General features: G+C 38.5%; 1 protein-coding gene across 10 annotated transcripts in view; it reads right to left on the reverse strand.

The window, feature by feature from the left end:
• Positions 1-18,897, reverse strand: part of Atosa (atos homolog A) — an 84,773-nt gene that overhangs the window by 58,027 nt on the left and 7,849 nt on the right. Inside the window, exon 1 of one of the 10 annotated variants that reach the window (XM_074065969.1) lies at positions 1,185-18,893. The exons of the other annotated variants lie outside the window; for them this stretch is intronic. Within the exon in view, the coding sequence (XP_073922070.1) occupies positions 1,185-1,221 (37 nt within the window). The 5' untranslated portion in view covers positions 1,222-18,893. Of the gene's footprint in view, positions 1-1,184; positions 18,894-18,897 lie in introns of those variants that run through there. 10 annotated transcript variants of the gene reach the window in all.

Raw genomic sequence — 18,897 nt, forward strand, 5'->3', positions numbered from 1 at the left:
AAGGTACTTTTGGAAAAGAACAAAACCCGTGCTGTTCCAAAATATAACATTCGTAAAGGTAACAAATAAAGCTCTAATATTAACTCTGAACTTATACTGACATTACACTAGACATAAGTCACTGAGCGAATTAAAAAGGTATCACTTACATGACCATGTGAAAGTAAGTAACAGAAAAATTGGATATTAGCTCAACAATGATTGTTAATAAGCAGGCAACATGCTGCTTTAACTAGCTTGAAAGAATCATTAGCTAAATCAATTATGTAAATTCCAACTTCACAGTAGTTGAGAAAATGCAAATAAATTCTGTTTCTCTAAAATACTTAAAACTTTTATATAATCTGTTAGACAAACCAGTTTTTCCAGATCTCACATAAACATACTGCAATCGATGTTTTGCTCAGTTATTGAATTAGTGTGGCTTAAATTAATAAAATTTTACTGTAATTGCAGTATTAAATAAGTCAGGTATGGAATCCTTATATTTCAGAGGCCTCCTTTCGTTTTATAACACTATCTTAACCATTTGTGGTGTGCTGTCCAAAATCCTTTGCTCTAGAAAGGATTCTAGATGGACATTTACTAGGCACTACACTGAATTTTCTGCTAAATTATATTACTGTCATTTATCTGAACTGCACAGAACTAGTCAATAGATCAAATAATTAAGAGACTGCACAATGAGGTAGCATCTTCATGTGTGCTTTATAAAAAGGCAGCATAACAATTACTTCATGTCAAAAATCTACTAAGATACATTCTGACAATGCTTAATTCCATTAAAAACATATAATTTATTTTAAGAACAGTCTTAGCAGCTTTTATTTTAAAAACATCTTTGGCCCAACATACAGCTAAGGCTTCTGGCTAACTCACATTCCTCTCCCAGTATTTTCATCTCTATCCCATTTTTTCCCCACTAAAGTAAGCCCCTTGTATTTGGTTTCTTCTTACTCATTGTTCAGATAAGCATTTTAATCATCTTTTTGGCAGTGCTGGTTAAAGAAAACAAGGCTATCTGAAGCTACAGAAAATTCCCTACATCCAATGTTTTCAAAAGTGAGATCATCTTCTAGACTTGTTTATTAAGAATCCATGCAAAACAAGCATCCCAACTGGTAAACAGCCACAGAAAATTGGAAGCTTGAAAATAAATCCGTTACAAACACTTCATTACACACCTTCTCTGTGAAGCCCTTTGTTTCCACTGAAAACCATCCTGGAATCCTCGCCTAAGAGAAGTTGCCTGTGGCTGTCAATAGCTATGCTGTCAGTAGCTGAGGATCCAGATGTCTGCAGCGGTTAAAACAAATGTCCAGTCGGGTGCTGATTCCACTTCCCTCCTAAGGTTTTCACAAAGGCAGCAGAGTAGGAGCACACATAGCAACAGCACTCACAGCTGATTGGATGGAGGGCGCTCAGCCTCCCCTGCTCGCGGGTCCACTACAGCTTCCTGTCTACTTGGCAGCACTGTCATGTTTTCTCCACTCCTCTTACCAACTCAGCTGTGTTTAGGCAACTTGAAAGGGAGGAACAGTGGACTGACAATGACAAAGAACTCCAGCACAAGCCCCTAAAATGTATGTTTCTGGCTCCTTTTATAAAAGAGAGAAATACATAAGATAGTTTTTTTTCTGTTGGTGTTTCACATAAAGCTAAGGACAAAGAAGGGTAGTGAAGAGAATCAGTTTATTCACATTTCAAATAAATCAGGCCTTTTCTTGCCAAGTGCAACTCTCTGAAACTTTGGAAATACAAAAAATGTGTAACAATCAGAATACAGTATCAATTGCTAGGTACCAAGAACTATGAATTACAACAAACTTCACATATTCTAGAAAGGCACACTGCCAGTTAAAACTTTAATACGGGGCAGGCTGAAACACTCCCTCTTCAGAGGTAAGCAGTGCCTTTGAAGAGGACAAGACAGGTTAACAGACAGATTAGAAAAAGACTCAGAAAGGAAAAGCAATCAGTTACTTAGGGAACTCTAATTAAACACAAAATATAGGTAGATATTTGCAGTTAAATGACTCTTGTTATATAAAACGATGACACTTAGCAAACAGTCATTTACTTTTATCTTAAAATTACCTGGAGATACGAAGGTATAGGGTTTTTTTGTTTATTTTTTTCAGATTCCAAGTACGGGGCTCCAGTTTAACACCCTTTATTATCTCTACAAATGCTGACAACCAAAATCCCTCCCCAGTGTGCAAAGTTGTTTGGGAGCGTCAATACAGGTAGGTCGTAGAGAATGGGCAGACATGAAGGATCAAAAAACTTTCCATTCCAGAAATACTTCTCCTAAATGCCCACCCCATCAATCAAGACAGCAGGTTTCAAACTTTCAAAGCAACGGACCACTTCTGTGCATTCTCCCCATAAAATGCGTTGCCAGTGGTGGCTCTAGATTTCTACTCAGGCCTGGTCTGTGGGAGCAGGCTGAGGCTGCTGCTTGTTTTAATAATGGCCTTTGTTTATCTGGAGCGTCTGGGTGGGGGAAGTGCAGGATGATGGAAACACTGGCGCTACTAAGCACCCCATGAGCACCACGAGGCTATTTTTAAATGAGAGGCCACAAGCAGCACCACAGTTTCATAACAGCCCAGAATCCACAAGATTACTACCTCTGAAGAGGATTCTAGGATCCCTGGGGTCCTACAGTACACAGTAAACGCAGCCAACAAGAGTTAAATCTCAATATTACTTCAATCTGATCTCTGGCTCCACAATCAGCCAGAAGAGCTCCTCACCCTCCCTCCCCAAGAAAAAGGAAGGCATTTTTGGAAACACAAGACTACGAGGTAGGTAATCCAAAGAACACATCATAGAGAAGGCATCTAGGGTCAGGTCAAACGGCTCACAACATGAATCTGCTGTTTAGGAACAGTTTATTACCATGTATAAAGTCACTAAACCACTATGAGTTTCAGTCTCCTCATCTGTAAAACTTGCCCTGATCCAAGATTACTCTCAGGCACCTGTACTTTTTTCTTATTACTTGGTTCCAGCAAATGTTAAATTCTTATAGCATCACTGGTGTCGTGAGCTTCTCTACCACATTGTAAGTGCTTTAAACAGCAGTGCCTTGTCTACCTAACTGCTTACCGTGCGAATTTATATGTTATTTGACTTGATTTCAAAACTATGGGAGTAAACAGAACAAGTATTATTTTTAGGAAATCAGCTCTAAAAGTTTATTTACTCAAATCACACTAGAAGCCAAATGAAATCACATTAAAAATACTTGGATTAATGAATTTATATTTCAAAATTAATTTCTTGTTTTTTGAAAAACAAAACAAAACAAAATAATATATAATACAGCTGGGCATAGTGGTACATTCCTGTAATCCCAGCACTCAGGATGCTGAGGCAGGAGGATGGTAAGCTTGAGCCCAAACTGGGTTACATAGTGAGACTCTGTCTTAAAAATAATAATGCTAACAGTAATAATCTCTACTTGTTCTGGAATATTTCCTTTCAGTTATAATCCTGAAGCTTTTTAATTAAAAGCCAATGCTATCATATGTCTATTAATATAAAACTATACTGACATAAAGAGAAATTATAGAATGTTATAAAGTTAGTCAGAATATGCAATGATGAGTTAACACAATGTACGTACACCAAGAGATGTGCTACATTAAAACACAAAGTTCAAGGGAGAGAATTCTATGTAATGAAGTGCCTTCCTCTAAGCTGCTAGTTTACCAAGAATAGCATTTTATGTATTTCTGAAGAAGGTTTCCCTCCCCCTGAGTTGTTAATCTTGGTAAACAAAGTTATCATGTAAATGCTACAAAATATTGGCACATTATTGGCTTTGTAACTGTCAAAAGCCTACAAGCTAGGACTCTGAATAACAGGAAAACAGAACAAGAAATCCTATCATCAATATAACACAGAAAGAGCAGACTTTATTGTTAAGAAGGAAGCCTGGTTATAGCTACAGTGTGATCATGAAGACTACAATACAAGGTTCAGTCTGTGACTTCACTACTTCATGAAGATTATTTGCTTAATTCAGAGAAAATGAAGGAAGTAAAAAGGATGCTGATCCAGGAGCCACAGATCTGAATTCTGGTCTAAACTACCTCTAACCAACTTTGTGATCTTAAGCACTTTGAAATTCCTCATTCCTCTTTGCCTATGATGTTAGTATGTTATAGGATCAAGTGAGACTGGATAAAATTGCTTTGAAAGCAGCAGTGCTATATTCTATGTGCTATACACAAATAAAATGTAGTCATCCCAATGGTCTCTGAAAGTCCAGATGTGGCAGTGTAAACATACTGGTACAAAATCCGACCGTTATTGGAAAGATCATTAAAAGCAGCAAAACATAACAGAGAAGAGCCAGGTAGTCTAGGGGTTCAATTTATTTCCACTTAAAAGCTGTGCTGTCAAATTATTTAACCTATCTGACTATCTCCTCATCTGTGAGGCAGGAATAATAGCTGCTGCTATAAACCACCTGGCTCAATGCTTGGCTCTCAAACAATTTAAGCTTGTTCTTGGGTTGGGGAGGTAGCTCAGTGGCAGAGTGCGTGTACAGTCAGCAAGCACAAGGCCCTTAGCACCACCAAAAAATGTTTCTTCTTTTTCTTTGGGTCTATCAGGTCTATGCTGTAAAAAACAAAAGCACTCTCTCTCTCTTTCTCCCTCTCTCCAGACACAGACACACATGTGCAAATAATGAGCAATACATTAATAAGTAGCCTGTACTGAGAACGTTGGGGATGAAACTTAAATCTTGACTACTGAAGATTTCTATAACACTGGCTTTAAGTGTCTTAAATAATGTCATATTTAATAGCTAAATAGCTAAGCTGCAAGAAAGACTGTACCATACCTAAAAGTCAACACTGTTAACAGTTGTGGGAAATAGGAGAGTTTACAATTTCACTAAATCAGAGTTTTTTATTTAAAAAGAAAATATTATGCTGCTATGACAGTGCAGGGATAAAGGAAGCTGTGAGTCATGCTGATGTCTACCTGCGTGGAGTCACACATTTGCTGAGATGACTACCCACTGACTTGTTTTCATTCTTACATGGTAGAAATAAGCCAAGGGGACAAAAAAGCAAGCCCAAAATACTATGTTTTTAAGAGCTGAAACACATTTCTGACATTAGAATATTAGAAAGCACCTAGAGACTTAATTAGCACTCTCATCTTTCAGAAGATTTGGGGTTATAATGACCCAGATTGGTTCCAGGAGCAGCGCCTTTGGAGTCTTGTTTACAAAATGTAAGATCTGGGAAAGAAGAAAATGTTCTAGCCTGGTTTTTTGGCATCATTCATACTACATTGTTTAAAATAAGCTAGAACAGGGTTATTTATAATCTAAGCTACTAGACAAGCACTTTGTCAAGTAATATCTCATACACACATTAGTCTGATTTGATGAGCACCAAGATCAGGTGTAAGAATTCACATTTACTATCCCATGGTACTTAAGTCTTTGTAAGTTAATATCACCATTATTACATAAAACGTGTGTCAAGGTACACATGGATTCACCTTTACTCATATTTCTTTAAAGACATGTTCTGGGATATTGTTCAGATATTGCCATTATAAAGAAGGTTATGTTCCTGACAACTTTAAAAATCTAGAACTGACCATGAATTCATTATTCTGATAAATTGATGTTTTGCTACAAGTTTTTCCATGGAGATAGATGGTGGGATCCACACTTGCTTGTCCTTTTGACAGCTACAACTTTAGGAAATAATATTCTGAAAATGAAGAAAGTAAGTCATAGAAATTAAAGCAGCTGGTAGGTTACCTAGTTAAAATCCCACAGCCCAGGTAGAATTCTAAATCCTTCATTTTCCCTACAACTACCTATCACTGACATATGTCATTACCTCTATTAATAGAGGCAGGCAGGACTGGGGGACTAGGGGTATGGCTCAAGTGGTAGAGCACTTGCCTAGCATGTGTAAGGCCCTGGATTCAGTCCCCACTACCACCACAAAAAAAAAAAAAATAGAGGTAGGAGGTAGTGATACAAATGACAGATGCTGCATTTACAAATTGGAGATGTTAGCACAAATCTAGTAGGGTGAATAGTTCCATAACTCAGTCAGCCTCACAGAGCTTTCACAAAGACTCAAGCATTAAGCCCCCCCACAACAAAGCATTAATATTATTTGCTTGCCATTTCCTTTTCTTTGTGTGTGTTTGTACAGTTTTAATTCAGGGCTTCATACTTACTATGCAGGCACTCCACCACCTAAGCCCTAACCCCAGCCTTTTTTGCTTCAGTTATTCTTTAGGTGGGGCTTCATGTTTTTGCCTGGGGCTGGCCTCAGACCCAACTCCTCCTACTTATGCCTAAGTAGCTGGGACTACAGGTGTGTACCATGCTAGGCTTATTAACAAGATGGGGTCTTGTTAACTTTTTGCCTGGTCTGGCCTTAACTACAGTTCTCCTATCTCTTCCTTCTAAGTAGCTGGGATTACAGGTATGAGTCACTACACCCAGCCTTGCTTGCATTTCTTAATTTGCTAATTTGAGACTACTTCATTATAAACTTGTTTCCAATAATTCGACCAACCATAACACCTTAAACTCTAACATGGCTAAGGAGGAGTTGCTTTTCTGTTGAATAAGATTTGCTACTATTAGTGGCATCCTTTCAATTCTCTAAACTATCAAACCCTTGAGAAAAATCAAAATAGTCATTGATTGGGTATTTAATAAGTGTCAGGCACAATGACTTTTCTCAGGCTCATTCTTATAACAAAGCTATTAATTAAATACCATTTTTAATCTCAATTTTAACCAATGAAACAGAAACTCAGAAAAGTCACATAGCTTAGCTATACATAGCAAGATGGCGTGTGACTGTAACTGCAGGACTCAGAAGGTGGAAGCAGGAAGACTGTGAGTTTAAGAGCATTGTGGGCTACACAGCAAGACTTGCATCAAAAACAAACAAAGAAACATACACAGAGCAGGTGACAAAGTCAGCATACTCAGGTATTCCTAGTTATTTCAAGTAACTTGAATTTTTTTTCAAGTAACTTACTGTTTTATTTATTTCATAAAACAACATGTAGGACTAATGTGCTGTGAAATTAATTAAGGAACTGGTACTATCACTTTCTTTTTAAACAAAATAGGAAAAAGACAAGATCAGCTACCATGCACAGAGCCAAATTGGGCAGGAGTGTTGTCATGGGGCAGCAATGTCAAACAGCTTTTAATTGTAACTGCAATAAAAATCATTTCAATGCCACTTTTGTGGCACTGCCCCAAAGAGGACATTAATGTCCCCGAAAAGGTTTTTACTGCATTAATTCAACTAACATGGATATTACTATTATCATTATTATTATTAGCAGCAGTAGCAGTAGTTGTTCTTGTAACAGGGTCTCACAACGAAGCCCAGGATGGCCTCAAACTTGCAATCCTCCTGCCTCTTCCTCCTGTGTGCTGGGATTACAAGTAGGTGCCCCATGCCCAGGTCTAACATGGGCTTTAGAAGTATATATTAGAGGCTGATACTAGGTTTTATTTGACTACAGTTTGAGAAAATAGTTGTTAAGAGATTTACAGCCAAAATGTACGTGCCTTACAGGCTGCCACAACTCAATTCTCCAGACCCTTCTTTACAAGCGGTAACAATTTTCTGTATATACTGAATGGACCTTTCTGTATAGAGGGTGACAGGAGGTTTCTTTTTCCTTACACAAATGCTAGAATCAATCATTTAATCAAAGCTCTCCATTTTCAATGGAATTAAAGTTTATAAAAGTACTTTTTAGATATCTGAATCCCTCAGCTGATTCAGTATTTTAGACCAGGCAGGTTTTAGCTACGCCACCCAAAGGGGAAAATCAGCAGGCTTTTCATGAACTAAGTGCTTCAAAGGAAGCCTGCACTTATTGGGAATAAGTCTCCATTCCTCCCTGTGAAAACAAAACATTAACACATGCTCCCTCCCCCATTCAAGCCAAAAATATTTTATAGCACCACAAATAGAAAAGGAGAGCATCAGGCATGGTGGCACACGTCTGATCCCAGAATTGGAGTGCTGAAACTGGAGGACTGTGAGTTCGAGCCTGGCCTGGGCAACATAATGAGACCCTATTCCCTAAAAAAAGAAAAAAGTCTGTGCAGGCCATCTGATGACTTTCTTCCTTTGGGTCAGTTCCCTTCTCTTACCCCCCACCTCTTCCAAAGCAGTATGGAGTAACCTCATCTCCCCATTTATCTGTTGACTTGGGAAGAAAGTCAGCCCTCTCTGTCACTGTACTGCCAGATTATATGCGCCAGGCACAGAACAGGTGTTCGTTGCTCAATGAACACCTGCTCATAGAAGAGAGAGGGAAGGGTCCAAATGTCTACAGCTTAAGTATATCTACCAATAAATTCTAAAACTGTTAAGTCATATTTAACCAATATAACTATATAATCACTAAGTAAATATTTATCACTGACAGAACTATTCATAAGAAGTCAGAGTATTGTGAGTTAAGAACATTTTGTCAAAATACATGTATTTAGATAAAACATTTTAGAAATTGAGCATTCTGAAACAGTAGAAATTTTTGTGCTTTGTGCTAAATCAAAACACACATTCCATATTGTCATGCCTTGATTTTGTACAAGGGTCCACACAAATCATTAAATATTAGATGCACTATCCTATTCAACACAGCTGGTGCAAACTGTCTATATTTAAATTGTCTATATTTAAACTATCTAAGTATAGAATAAAACACAAGTTAATGAAAGACAAGGTTTGTTGCCCTAGCAGGACAAAATGACTAATGAATAAAATCCACTGATGACAGAATAAAAGAAGTCAGTTATGAAATGGGATCAGACACAGGGCAATAGGCATGGGCCAACACCATCCCAGGTAGCATTCATCTTAACCATCCTTCAAGACAGTTTGAACATAATGATACAGTATAGATGTGAACATTAAATCAGCTACTATAATTTTGTGACTGAGTTCAAATATAAAATATGTACCTCAATTATTTGAGATACTTTATGTGCCAATTTTTTCAAATGTCCTTTTTACTTAAAAAAAAAAAAAGGTACCATACCACATCCTAGCTTACTCCTATGTGAAGGACGGGAAAAGAAAGCCCTCACTCACAAGGCACTGGTCATTATTAAGCAAGCAGTGGGCACTTTTATAAAAGGCAGTTCAGTGCCAAGCACTGTGACAGGTGTGGGGAATACAGCAGAGAAGTCAGATGCATTGCCTGGCTTAGGAGAACAAACGTTCTAGTGGAGAAGGCAGGCTAAGTGAGGAAATGAAGGAAGCACAAATCGAGGTACAGTGCGGGGTCATCTTTCAGTTCCTCGAGCATGCCAGGCTCTTTCTAAATTCAGGACATTTGAACCTAATACTCCTTCGTCCTGGAACATTCCTCCACTCTCTGCACAGTCAGCTCCTTCATGTCCTCTGCTCACCTTCTCAGAGAGGTCATTCCTAACCATCCTGAGAAAACAGGGCTTCTCCCTGCCCTCAGCCTCTCTCATAGCCTGTGCAGGTCTCCTGTGGAGTACTTGGAACATGTGCGTACACATTAACAACAGCAACAGGTCAATGTTTATTGAATATTTATTTAGAATCAAATCATTTTCTAAGCACTTTATATGATCACTACAGCAGAATTTTAATAGCTATTAGAGGCTAAAGGTAGTACGGTAAATGCTAGATAAGTAGGAAATTTGAGTTCAACTTTTGTCCTTGGACAGGTTACTTCTTTTCTCTGTGCCTTGTAAAAACGAAAGAGACTCACTCTCTCTAAGGACCTTTCCAACTCTGATTTCTAGCAACAGAATGATTTTGCGAGTAATTTCAGAGTAACAAAAGCATCTTCTTCATAATGGAATTTAATCTGTACTGCTATGTCACCTGAGGATTTTTTTTGGGGAGGGGCATTGTTAGCCACCAGAGTACCTTGATAGATAACTGGACGCTACAACATAAGTTGTAAGAAAGGGCACAGGCCATGGTGAGAATTCAACCTCCTGGACTACAGAAGCAAGCCTCCAGGACCGCCTTCCATCAACACGTAATTACTGAGACAGGAATACACCTCCTCAAAGGCAAAGGTATATAGCTAGTATGTCAATGTAAGGACTCGCATGTCTGAGGCGCAAATTTTACGAAAGAAGTTATGATGATACGCTATTACACTTAGAAGGAATCTCTGAAATCATCCATCAGATGAGGAGGTTGGCGATCATTCACATGGACCGCAACAGAAGTGAGAGCTCTGGCTTAGTGCTCTTTTTCTTCATATTTACAAGTGTTTCCATATTTCACACATTATTCACTTCTTACATGTTGCTTGTCATATAAGATATGTGCTTCCACATCCCTCTCCCATGATTACTTGCCAAAGAATACCTCCCCCTTCAGTGCTTTTTACCCTAAACCCTAAACAAACCTCACCTATGGTCCCTCAGTGTTCTTCCTTAAAGCTCTGGTGTAAAAGTGTTCCTCTAGTGGGGGAGGAGAGGAGACGCATGTCCCTTCTCTCCCTGAAAGCTTATCAGTGCCATGGGGACCTCCGTCATTACCCCAACTCACATGAAGCTGGAGGTACAAAGGCCTCTGATCCCACAGTTTAGTAAGCTTCTGCATGAAGCGGTCTGGAATGAAAAGAATCTCTAACTTCACTCTGATTTTTCTCCCTTCTATGTGCTATAAAACACACTTACTTTAAAACAGTAGTTCTGCTTACTACCCTGACAAGAATATCATAAAATGCTGTTACTAGTACATGGTACTCTTAGTACTATGCACTGGGTTAATAGCCCCAAGACCTGCCATAAAGGGGAATACTTACCCTTTACATGTTATCAACAAAGAGCAGTACAAAGGGAAAAAGAAATGGGAAAGAAAAAAAACTTAGCCAAGAGTAGAGCTGAGAGGTAGTTTTTATAAGTGAAGATCATAATGTAATTTTGAGAGCTAAAAAACTGATTTTAAGACTGTCCAAAAAATAGAAAAAATAAATAAAGACTGTCAGTACCTCTGGGCCAGTGTATGATGAAATTAAGGAAATAAACTAATTACTCTTTCACAAAGTTCTCATAAATCACTAAAGTACCTAATAGTGTCCCACTGTCAAATGAATGAAGCTCAAACTCCTCAGCTTGACATTCAAAACCTAGTCTCCGGTTCCAAAGTAAGCTCTCCAAGTCACATGGCTCTTCCTGTCATCCCTTAAACATGAACTCCACCTCCACACTGTACCTTGGTCCATCTCAGGATGTTCTTTCAGCCACTTCTACTTCTGATCTCTGCAAATTTTCATCTATCTAAATCATGCCTGTCTTGTAAGGCTCAATTCAGTTGCTGTGTCTCCAAAAGACCATCCTTGCCCTGAAATTAATCTCCCCTGCTGAAATTAACCATTGCTGCAAACTTTGATGGCAGGTATCATTTTTACCATTCACTCATTTATCAGACGTCTTGCATTATACCTTTCTTCTTCTGTGTATTATACTTTCAATAGGGCAGAAATACAGCCCACATCTCAGAGGCCCTGTCACAGGACAGAGCAGCAGCAAATACTACTGAATGAAAACAAAAAAAATTTAGCCCAATGATCATGTACACAAAAACCAGCTGCGTTTTCATATTACATATTTATTGTAAAGCCTAACAATAAGAGTTGTACATATTGTTAAAATGACACACACTTTATCTATTTAACTGTAACTTGTATTAGCGAGATCTCAACAAACTGCAAGAGTGTCTGTTCATTTGGATGTTATAGTAGAAGAACATATATGTACTTACATAAACCAAATGCAACAAATACCCAACTTCAATATATAGCAAATCTAAACTGTACCCATCCAGGGAAGGATGAGATTTTTTATTATAAGTTTTTATCCTATATCATAGTAAACAAACAATGATGAATCAGCAAAGGAAATCAATGGCACAGTTTAACTTCACAGAAAGTTACTCTGCCCTGGACTCAGTCCTTGCTATAGCAGGAAATAGAAGACTGACAGAATCCTGCAGCAGAGCACAAATATCATGAGGGCAAATTCGCATATAATGAAGACATAAGCACTGAACACTTTAGACGTTATTCTCAACAGGTTAAATCCAATCCAGATATAATATGGCTGTCAGTATCCCCCCTTCTTTGGGCTTATGTGAATTTTGTTCTTATTTGACAGACTTATATTACTGGTATAATTTTTAAGAGGAATGGATAAAAATTCCCTATTATGACATAGGAGTTTGGGGGATAATCTCATTGTTTAGGGAGCCAAGTATATCTGTGATCATGAGTCCCCAAATCACAAACACTACAATGGCAAGAAGACATTTTCAGAGGAAAGAATTTTTTGCATCTTTCCACCTGAATTTCCAAGAGAGTAATAGGTGAATATGATCAAAGTATATTATATGCATGTATGGAAATATTACAATAAAACCCCTTGTACAATTAATATACTCCAATAAAAACTAAAACAAAGGACCAGATGTGGTGACACATGCCTATAATCCCAGCTATCCAGGAGGCAGAGATCAAGAGGATCCCAGTTCAAGGCCAGCCTGAGCAAAAAGTTAGCAAGACCTCCTCTCAACAAAAAAACCCTGAGCAAAGAGGCACATCTGTAATCCCAGCTATGTGAGACGCATATGTAAAAGGATCACAGTCTGAGATTACCCTGGGCAAAAAGGAAAACCCTATTTAAAAAAATAGCCTAAAGTGATCTAATCTGGTGGCATGGCTCAAGTGGTGGAGTGCTTGCCTTGCAAACATGAGGCCCTGAGTTCAAAGTCTAGTATTTCCAATAAATAAATGAATAAATAAACAAATGAATAAATAAAACTAAGTAAAACCTAAATTTACCTATCATGGCCTTAAGGGAGTTCTTATCCCCAAGAATTACAAGAACTGGGTACACCCTTGTTGTGGTCACAGTACTGTTACATACTTCACCATGTGCTGGTCATTTGCCCACCAGACTCACAATGCCTTGATTTGTCTGTAGGTTTCTGGAAGCTAGTACCATAGCTGATATGTAAGTATGAATGCCTAAAGGGTGAGTATCTACTTTATTTATTTTGGGTGCTTATATTAGACAGTTCTATCTTATATAGAGTTCATACACATACTTCCATTTGAACCCCAACAACCTTGTGAAGTGGGAATAAATATCCCTATTTAGGAGCAAAAAACTGACACTAGAGGGTCAGACTTTTAGGATTACACAGTAATAAATCACAAAAGTGTGCAAGATTCACCACTAAGTGCAAGCTTTGTGCTATACCATCAAGATACTAGAATATGTGCAAGCATCGCTCCATTACCGAGTGTGAGGAAACAGCAGTAAACATGCACCATTAGCGCCCTGCCCTCCTGAAGCTTACACTCCTACTGGGGAGAGAAACGAAGCAGCAAATAAATATCGAGCACGAGGTGGGCAGGGATAAGGAGTATGAAGAGGAGTAACACACAGCAGAGATGCAAAAAGAGCTGTGCTTTGTGACAGGGTGGTTGGGGAAAGCGCCTTTGAGGAAGTAACAACTGAGCAGAGAGCCAGATGAAGTAAAAGACGCAGCCATGAGTCTCCTATCCTAAGAGGAGACATCAAATGTAGACACCAAGTTGTGGGATGGGGCAGTGACTGAAGAGCAGAGGCAAAGGAGGCTAGACTGCAGGAAAACTTGGAGAGTACTAGTGGTGGGGTCACACAGGTAGCCCCAAGTGTAGGTTTAAAAATATCAAACATGGAATTTCATCAATACTCACTTTTCTCTTAACAACTCGTTTGTTCAAATAACATCTTTTAAAATTCTAAGTAAAAATCCTAAGGAAAAATATGCTAAAATAATAATTTACAGTCCTATTTATGTAGTGAATTTTTAATCATATTCTTATGATGTACCTTTTTGTTGTTACTTTGTGGGATTTTTTTTTTCTTTTTTTTTTTTTTGAGACAGGGTCTCAGTAGCCCAGGCTGGCCTTGAACTTGCAATCTTCCTTCCTCAGACTCAAGTGCTGGGCTTACAGGTACGAACCTTGCATCTGGCTCCTAAAGCCCTTATCAGTGTCTAATATCAGGGTCTCCCTCCCTTCTGAAGCAGCAATGTAACTAGAGATTCTGCTGCTTCTGTTTTCTGCGACTTTGAGTACAGTCAGCGAACCACAGCCCTCAGGATACACTGGAGTCTTAACGGGTTTCAAGTCAGCCTTACTTATAGCACCTACAGCTGGGATGCTGTTTGCTTTCTGATGAGGATTTCCTGTAAGAGCATGTGGCAGGGTAGCTATATGATTCTGTACCCTACAAGTGACTGTGCCATCAAATTTTGGGTTTCAAAAAGGAGGTTTGTTTTTTTTTTAAGACTTCCTAACATTTATTTTAAAAAACATGACAGCAAGGAATGACTGTTGGGTGGGTAATCTTATCATGGCCCGTGACTTCGTTTATCCATCCCAGGTGGGCCACATGGCTGGCTTCTCCCGTGTACCAAGACTACTCCATAAACCACTGCAAATGTTTGTAATGTGTCCTTGGACAAATGCTTAAGTATTTCCCTTCTCTATCTGTCAAGATTGATAAAGTCAAGAAGGCACCTAATACTAGATTATTGCCCATCCTGTGCTTCATTTGCTCTTCAAAATGAAATTGAAGCAGGTTGCATGATGAGGTCTATGGAGCAACTGCAGCTACCTGAGAACTGAGAAGCAATACATCTAAACTGTAGCAACCTTTTGTTGATGGCGAGGTTCTTACTGATGCCATGAGGTTTTAGGTGTTTTTACTAATCTGCAATTTTAGTAAAATAAACATTTCTATTATGACTACTTTTTGGGGGACAGTACTGGGGTTTGAATTCAGGGCCTTGTTCTTGCTAGGCAGCTCTCTACTGCTTGAGCCATACCCCCAGCCCTTTTTTGCTATAGTTTTCAGATAGGGTCTTAAAACTTTTTGCCCAGGACCAGTCTTGGACAATGATCCTACTACCTATGCCTCCCACCTAGCTGGGATCCTGGGCACATCCCATACCCAGCTTATTCACTGAGATGGGGGTCTCGCTAACTTTTTGCCTTGGCTGGTCTTGGGCAAAACAAAATTCCTATGTTTGTCTATCTACCTACCTACCACCTCCCACCCATAATACTCTCAATCTCCACCTCCCAAGTTACTAGGATTATAGGCATGTGCCACAGTACCTGGCTTTACAACTACTTCTGAGGAAAGAGTTTTTAAAATTATACTAGAATCAAATTCAATAGACACTTTTTAAAAAAGGATTTTTTTTGTGACAACTATGGAAACATGAATTAAGTTATTAGATATTAGTACATGCTAGCGTGAGATGCGTCTGTTTTTTGTACTTTTTTTGAGACAGAGTCTTCACTACACAGCCCAGGCTATGATCGATCTGCTTCAGCCCCCTAAGTGCTGGGATTTTAGGCATGTGCCACCATATCCTGCCAGTGTGAGAGCTTTTGTGTATGATAACTGAATTACAGGTACACAGAATGATTTTATTTACAGAAGACATGTGCAGTGGTTCCCAGAAGAAACAAAAGCCCTGGCTGAGAGCATTGCCCATTCCTGTGGCATAAGTCCTATCACTGTGACCTATCTTAAGTTGCCAAGTACTCACAGACTTGAAAAGAACTGCATGCAGTTAGCCTTCACAACCTGGTCCCAGCCACAGGATGCTGAAGTATATGGGAGGTGAAGGGTCATGATGTCTACAATTTATTTTGAAGTTATAAAACAAAAATCTGAAAATAAAATCTCTATGTCTGTCTGTCCACCCACCCACCCATCTGTTTGCCTATCTACCTATCTATCCATCCAGTTGACACTTCTATCAATACCATGATCAGCTACATTGAGGCAAAACAAAAGTCACAAAATTAATGTTCACACTTAATCTATGAAAAGGTAAACAAGTATTAAACTGTATTAGTTTAACTTTTCTGTGGGATTGAAATTACAGAGCAAAGAAAGTAGGGGAGTTTAAAGGTATCCTATGGCCACTTCTTTTGTAAAAATGAATAAATCATAATTTTATTATCAGTATTCTCTTATCAAGTATACCAAATATGATTTAGACCTTTTACTTAAAGTTACTTTAAGACCAAACCCTGAAAGAAGGCAAATTGCCAATATTAAGGGTCCAAATGATATATGCTCTTACTGTAACAAATAAAGTAGAAATGACCCACTAGATGTGATAAACTATAATCTTTCTTCACAAAAGAAAACTGCCTATTTAATAGAAAAGGTATAAGAATTTTCTAGATGTTAGGATAAAGTTTTATAAATGGCTTGATTCAGATATTAATACTAAATGAATTCTATTCAAAATTATATGTTTGGTAAGTAGGAAAATATGACATTTTCCTATTAAAATTCAATCCCCAAATACAGAGCCGGGTGCTGTTGGCTCACGCCTGTAATCCTAGATATTCAGGAAGCAGCGATCAGGAGGATCGAGGTTCGAAGCCAGCCCCCGGCAATTAATTCCAAGAGACCCTGTCTTGAAAATACCTAACATAAAAAAGGGCTGGTGGAGTGGCTCAAGGTGTAGGCCCTGAATTCAAGCCCCAGTACTGCCAAAAAAAAAAAAGACAAAAAAAAAAAAATCCCCAAATACAAATTGATTGTGTAATTCAAATGATGGTCAGACCTAGAATAAATGTTATTTATAAGTAACATGAGTTATGACTCCCAGACTAGCTGACCAAAGGACCCTTAACCTATAATGGCCATTATTTGCAGCATGTTGAAACAAGTCTACATTCTGGGTTTACAGAAGCATACTCTGTTTGTCCTTCACTGAGTACCAAATAAATCTTAGGTAATATTGTGAAAAAATTTTAAAAGGCAATTTTAGGCAGTAACTCATCACTCTATATTTTCCATCAATCTCCTAGTGCCCACCCCTACCCCACTGTCTTTGCCAGCATGCTACTTTAAACTGCTAATTAGGTTGTATTATCACCAGAAACAGTTGGCTGTGCCCCAAATTACCTACTTTCCCTGTCTTATTGCATTTGCATTAAACATTGTGTAGTTCAATGCTGGTTTGATTTCTTCTAGTTTGCATACTGCAGATGACAAGGTTGATGGCAACATAAGGGTCTGTTGATTTCTCATGCCTGCACAAGTAGTTTTTATAACAGAATACTGAAATACTCATCTCCTCAGAGAAGCTGCTCAGGTTGTGTATACTTGGATATAAAAGGAAGAGCAAGGTAGGCCACAACCCCTACTGCCCTATGCATATGGTAGGTGCTGAGTTGTATGAGTTACCAAAATCTGGACCTGCGAGAGGCATGTGCAGGTGCTAAGCTGTATATTCTCAGTTCCCCTTTCCCACAAGCTTGAGCTCTGAAGACATGCTGTGTGATACTCTCAAGGACATTTGCCTGATTAAGTACTGGGGTTAGAATTTCACTCTAAGTTTGATCCTAAAGAGTTAAGAAACTTACAAGTGTCTTAATTCTAAGAACCTTCTTCTATTATATCATGCTAAGGAACTATTTGAGTTAACCAAAATGAAGTCATCATTTTGAAAATGTTTGGAAAACAGATACTAAATATACATTTAGTAATAGAGATGAATCTCTACTTGGCATGATTTCAGTCAGGAGAATAAGGAAGAATTTTGTTTAAAAATAATAAAATTTCACACATATTAGGCAGAGTGGCCTCAGCTAAGATGCAGCTGATAATGCCTGGACACTGGGCCCTTTGCCCAGCCACACACCTGTGTAGCGTGCCAAAGCTTACCAAGTTCCTTCACATGCTCTTTGATCTGTCACTCAGAAGCAACACTGAGCAGATAGATACACAGATGAGAAAATAGTCACAAAACCTGTGACAGAATAGGTCCCAAATCTAAACTCTAAGTCCTTTGAGTCTTTTTCCCACTACCTTATTCTACTCCTGTCTTCTTGTACTCATCAGCCTGGACTTTTCTCCCTCTGAAACAGTAAGAGAAACAAGCTGAGCATGGTAGATGGTGGTCAGAGAGCTTCCAGCAAATAACTGTGAATCTTTGTTAATTAGATATAAAATGAAGATCACTGGCACCAAGCAGCTTTTTCCTAGTACTTACTTTACAGTATTTTATTTCAATTCAGTTATATTTAATCAATTAATAGTATAACTGGGGGAGGGAGGGATAAAGGAGAGCAGTGGAGGGGGTGAATTCATGTATGGTATATTTGAAACATTGCAAGAACCTTTGTAAATGCTACAGTGTACCCCCATCCAGCACAACAAAAGAAAAAAATAAAATTATAACCTTTCACGACTGGACATGGTGGTTCACACCTATAATCCCAGCTACTCAGAGGTGGAGGTAGGAGGATCAAGGTTTGCAGTCAGCCTAAGCAAAGTTAGAGTGTGACTCTAACTGAAAAACAAACTAAAACAAACAAAAAAGCAAAAGGACTGGGGGGTCCTTAGTACATCACACACACATATGCAAAACAGAAATTTCACACTGTTGATATTAAAGGTATATATATAGATAAACCCTTCCTTAAGTAATGGCAAGTGTTTTAAAATGTATTTGAAAAAGAATGGGGTATATAATTGTGATAAAAGCCTAATAGTCATTAATGGAAACAAATCCCTTAGTTGGTAGAATTTCAGTTGGTGTCAGTAAAACAATCAATGATTGCTGACCACCCAGTTCCTACTCCTATTTTCTCCACAAACACTGAGACACACTAGTCAGTCATCAGTCATTCAACAAATACCTATCACCTGGGAGGCTGAGGCAGGAGGATTGTGAATTGGAGACCAGCCTGGACTACATAGTGAAACCCTGCCTCAAAAAATCAAAACCAGAGTAAAACAAAACAAAACATATATATACCTACAGTATACCT

The sequence above is a fragment of the Castor canadensis genome, chromosome 2 (assembly GCF_047511655.1).
Source record: "Castor canadensis chromosome 2, mCasCan1.hap1v2, whole genome shotgun sequence".
Classification (NCBI taxonomy): Eukaryota; Metazoa; Chordata; class Mammalia; order Rodentia; family Castoridae; genus Castor; species Castor canadensis.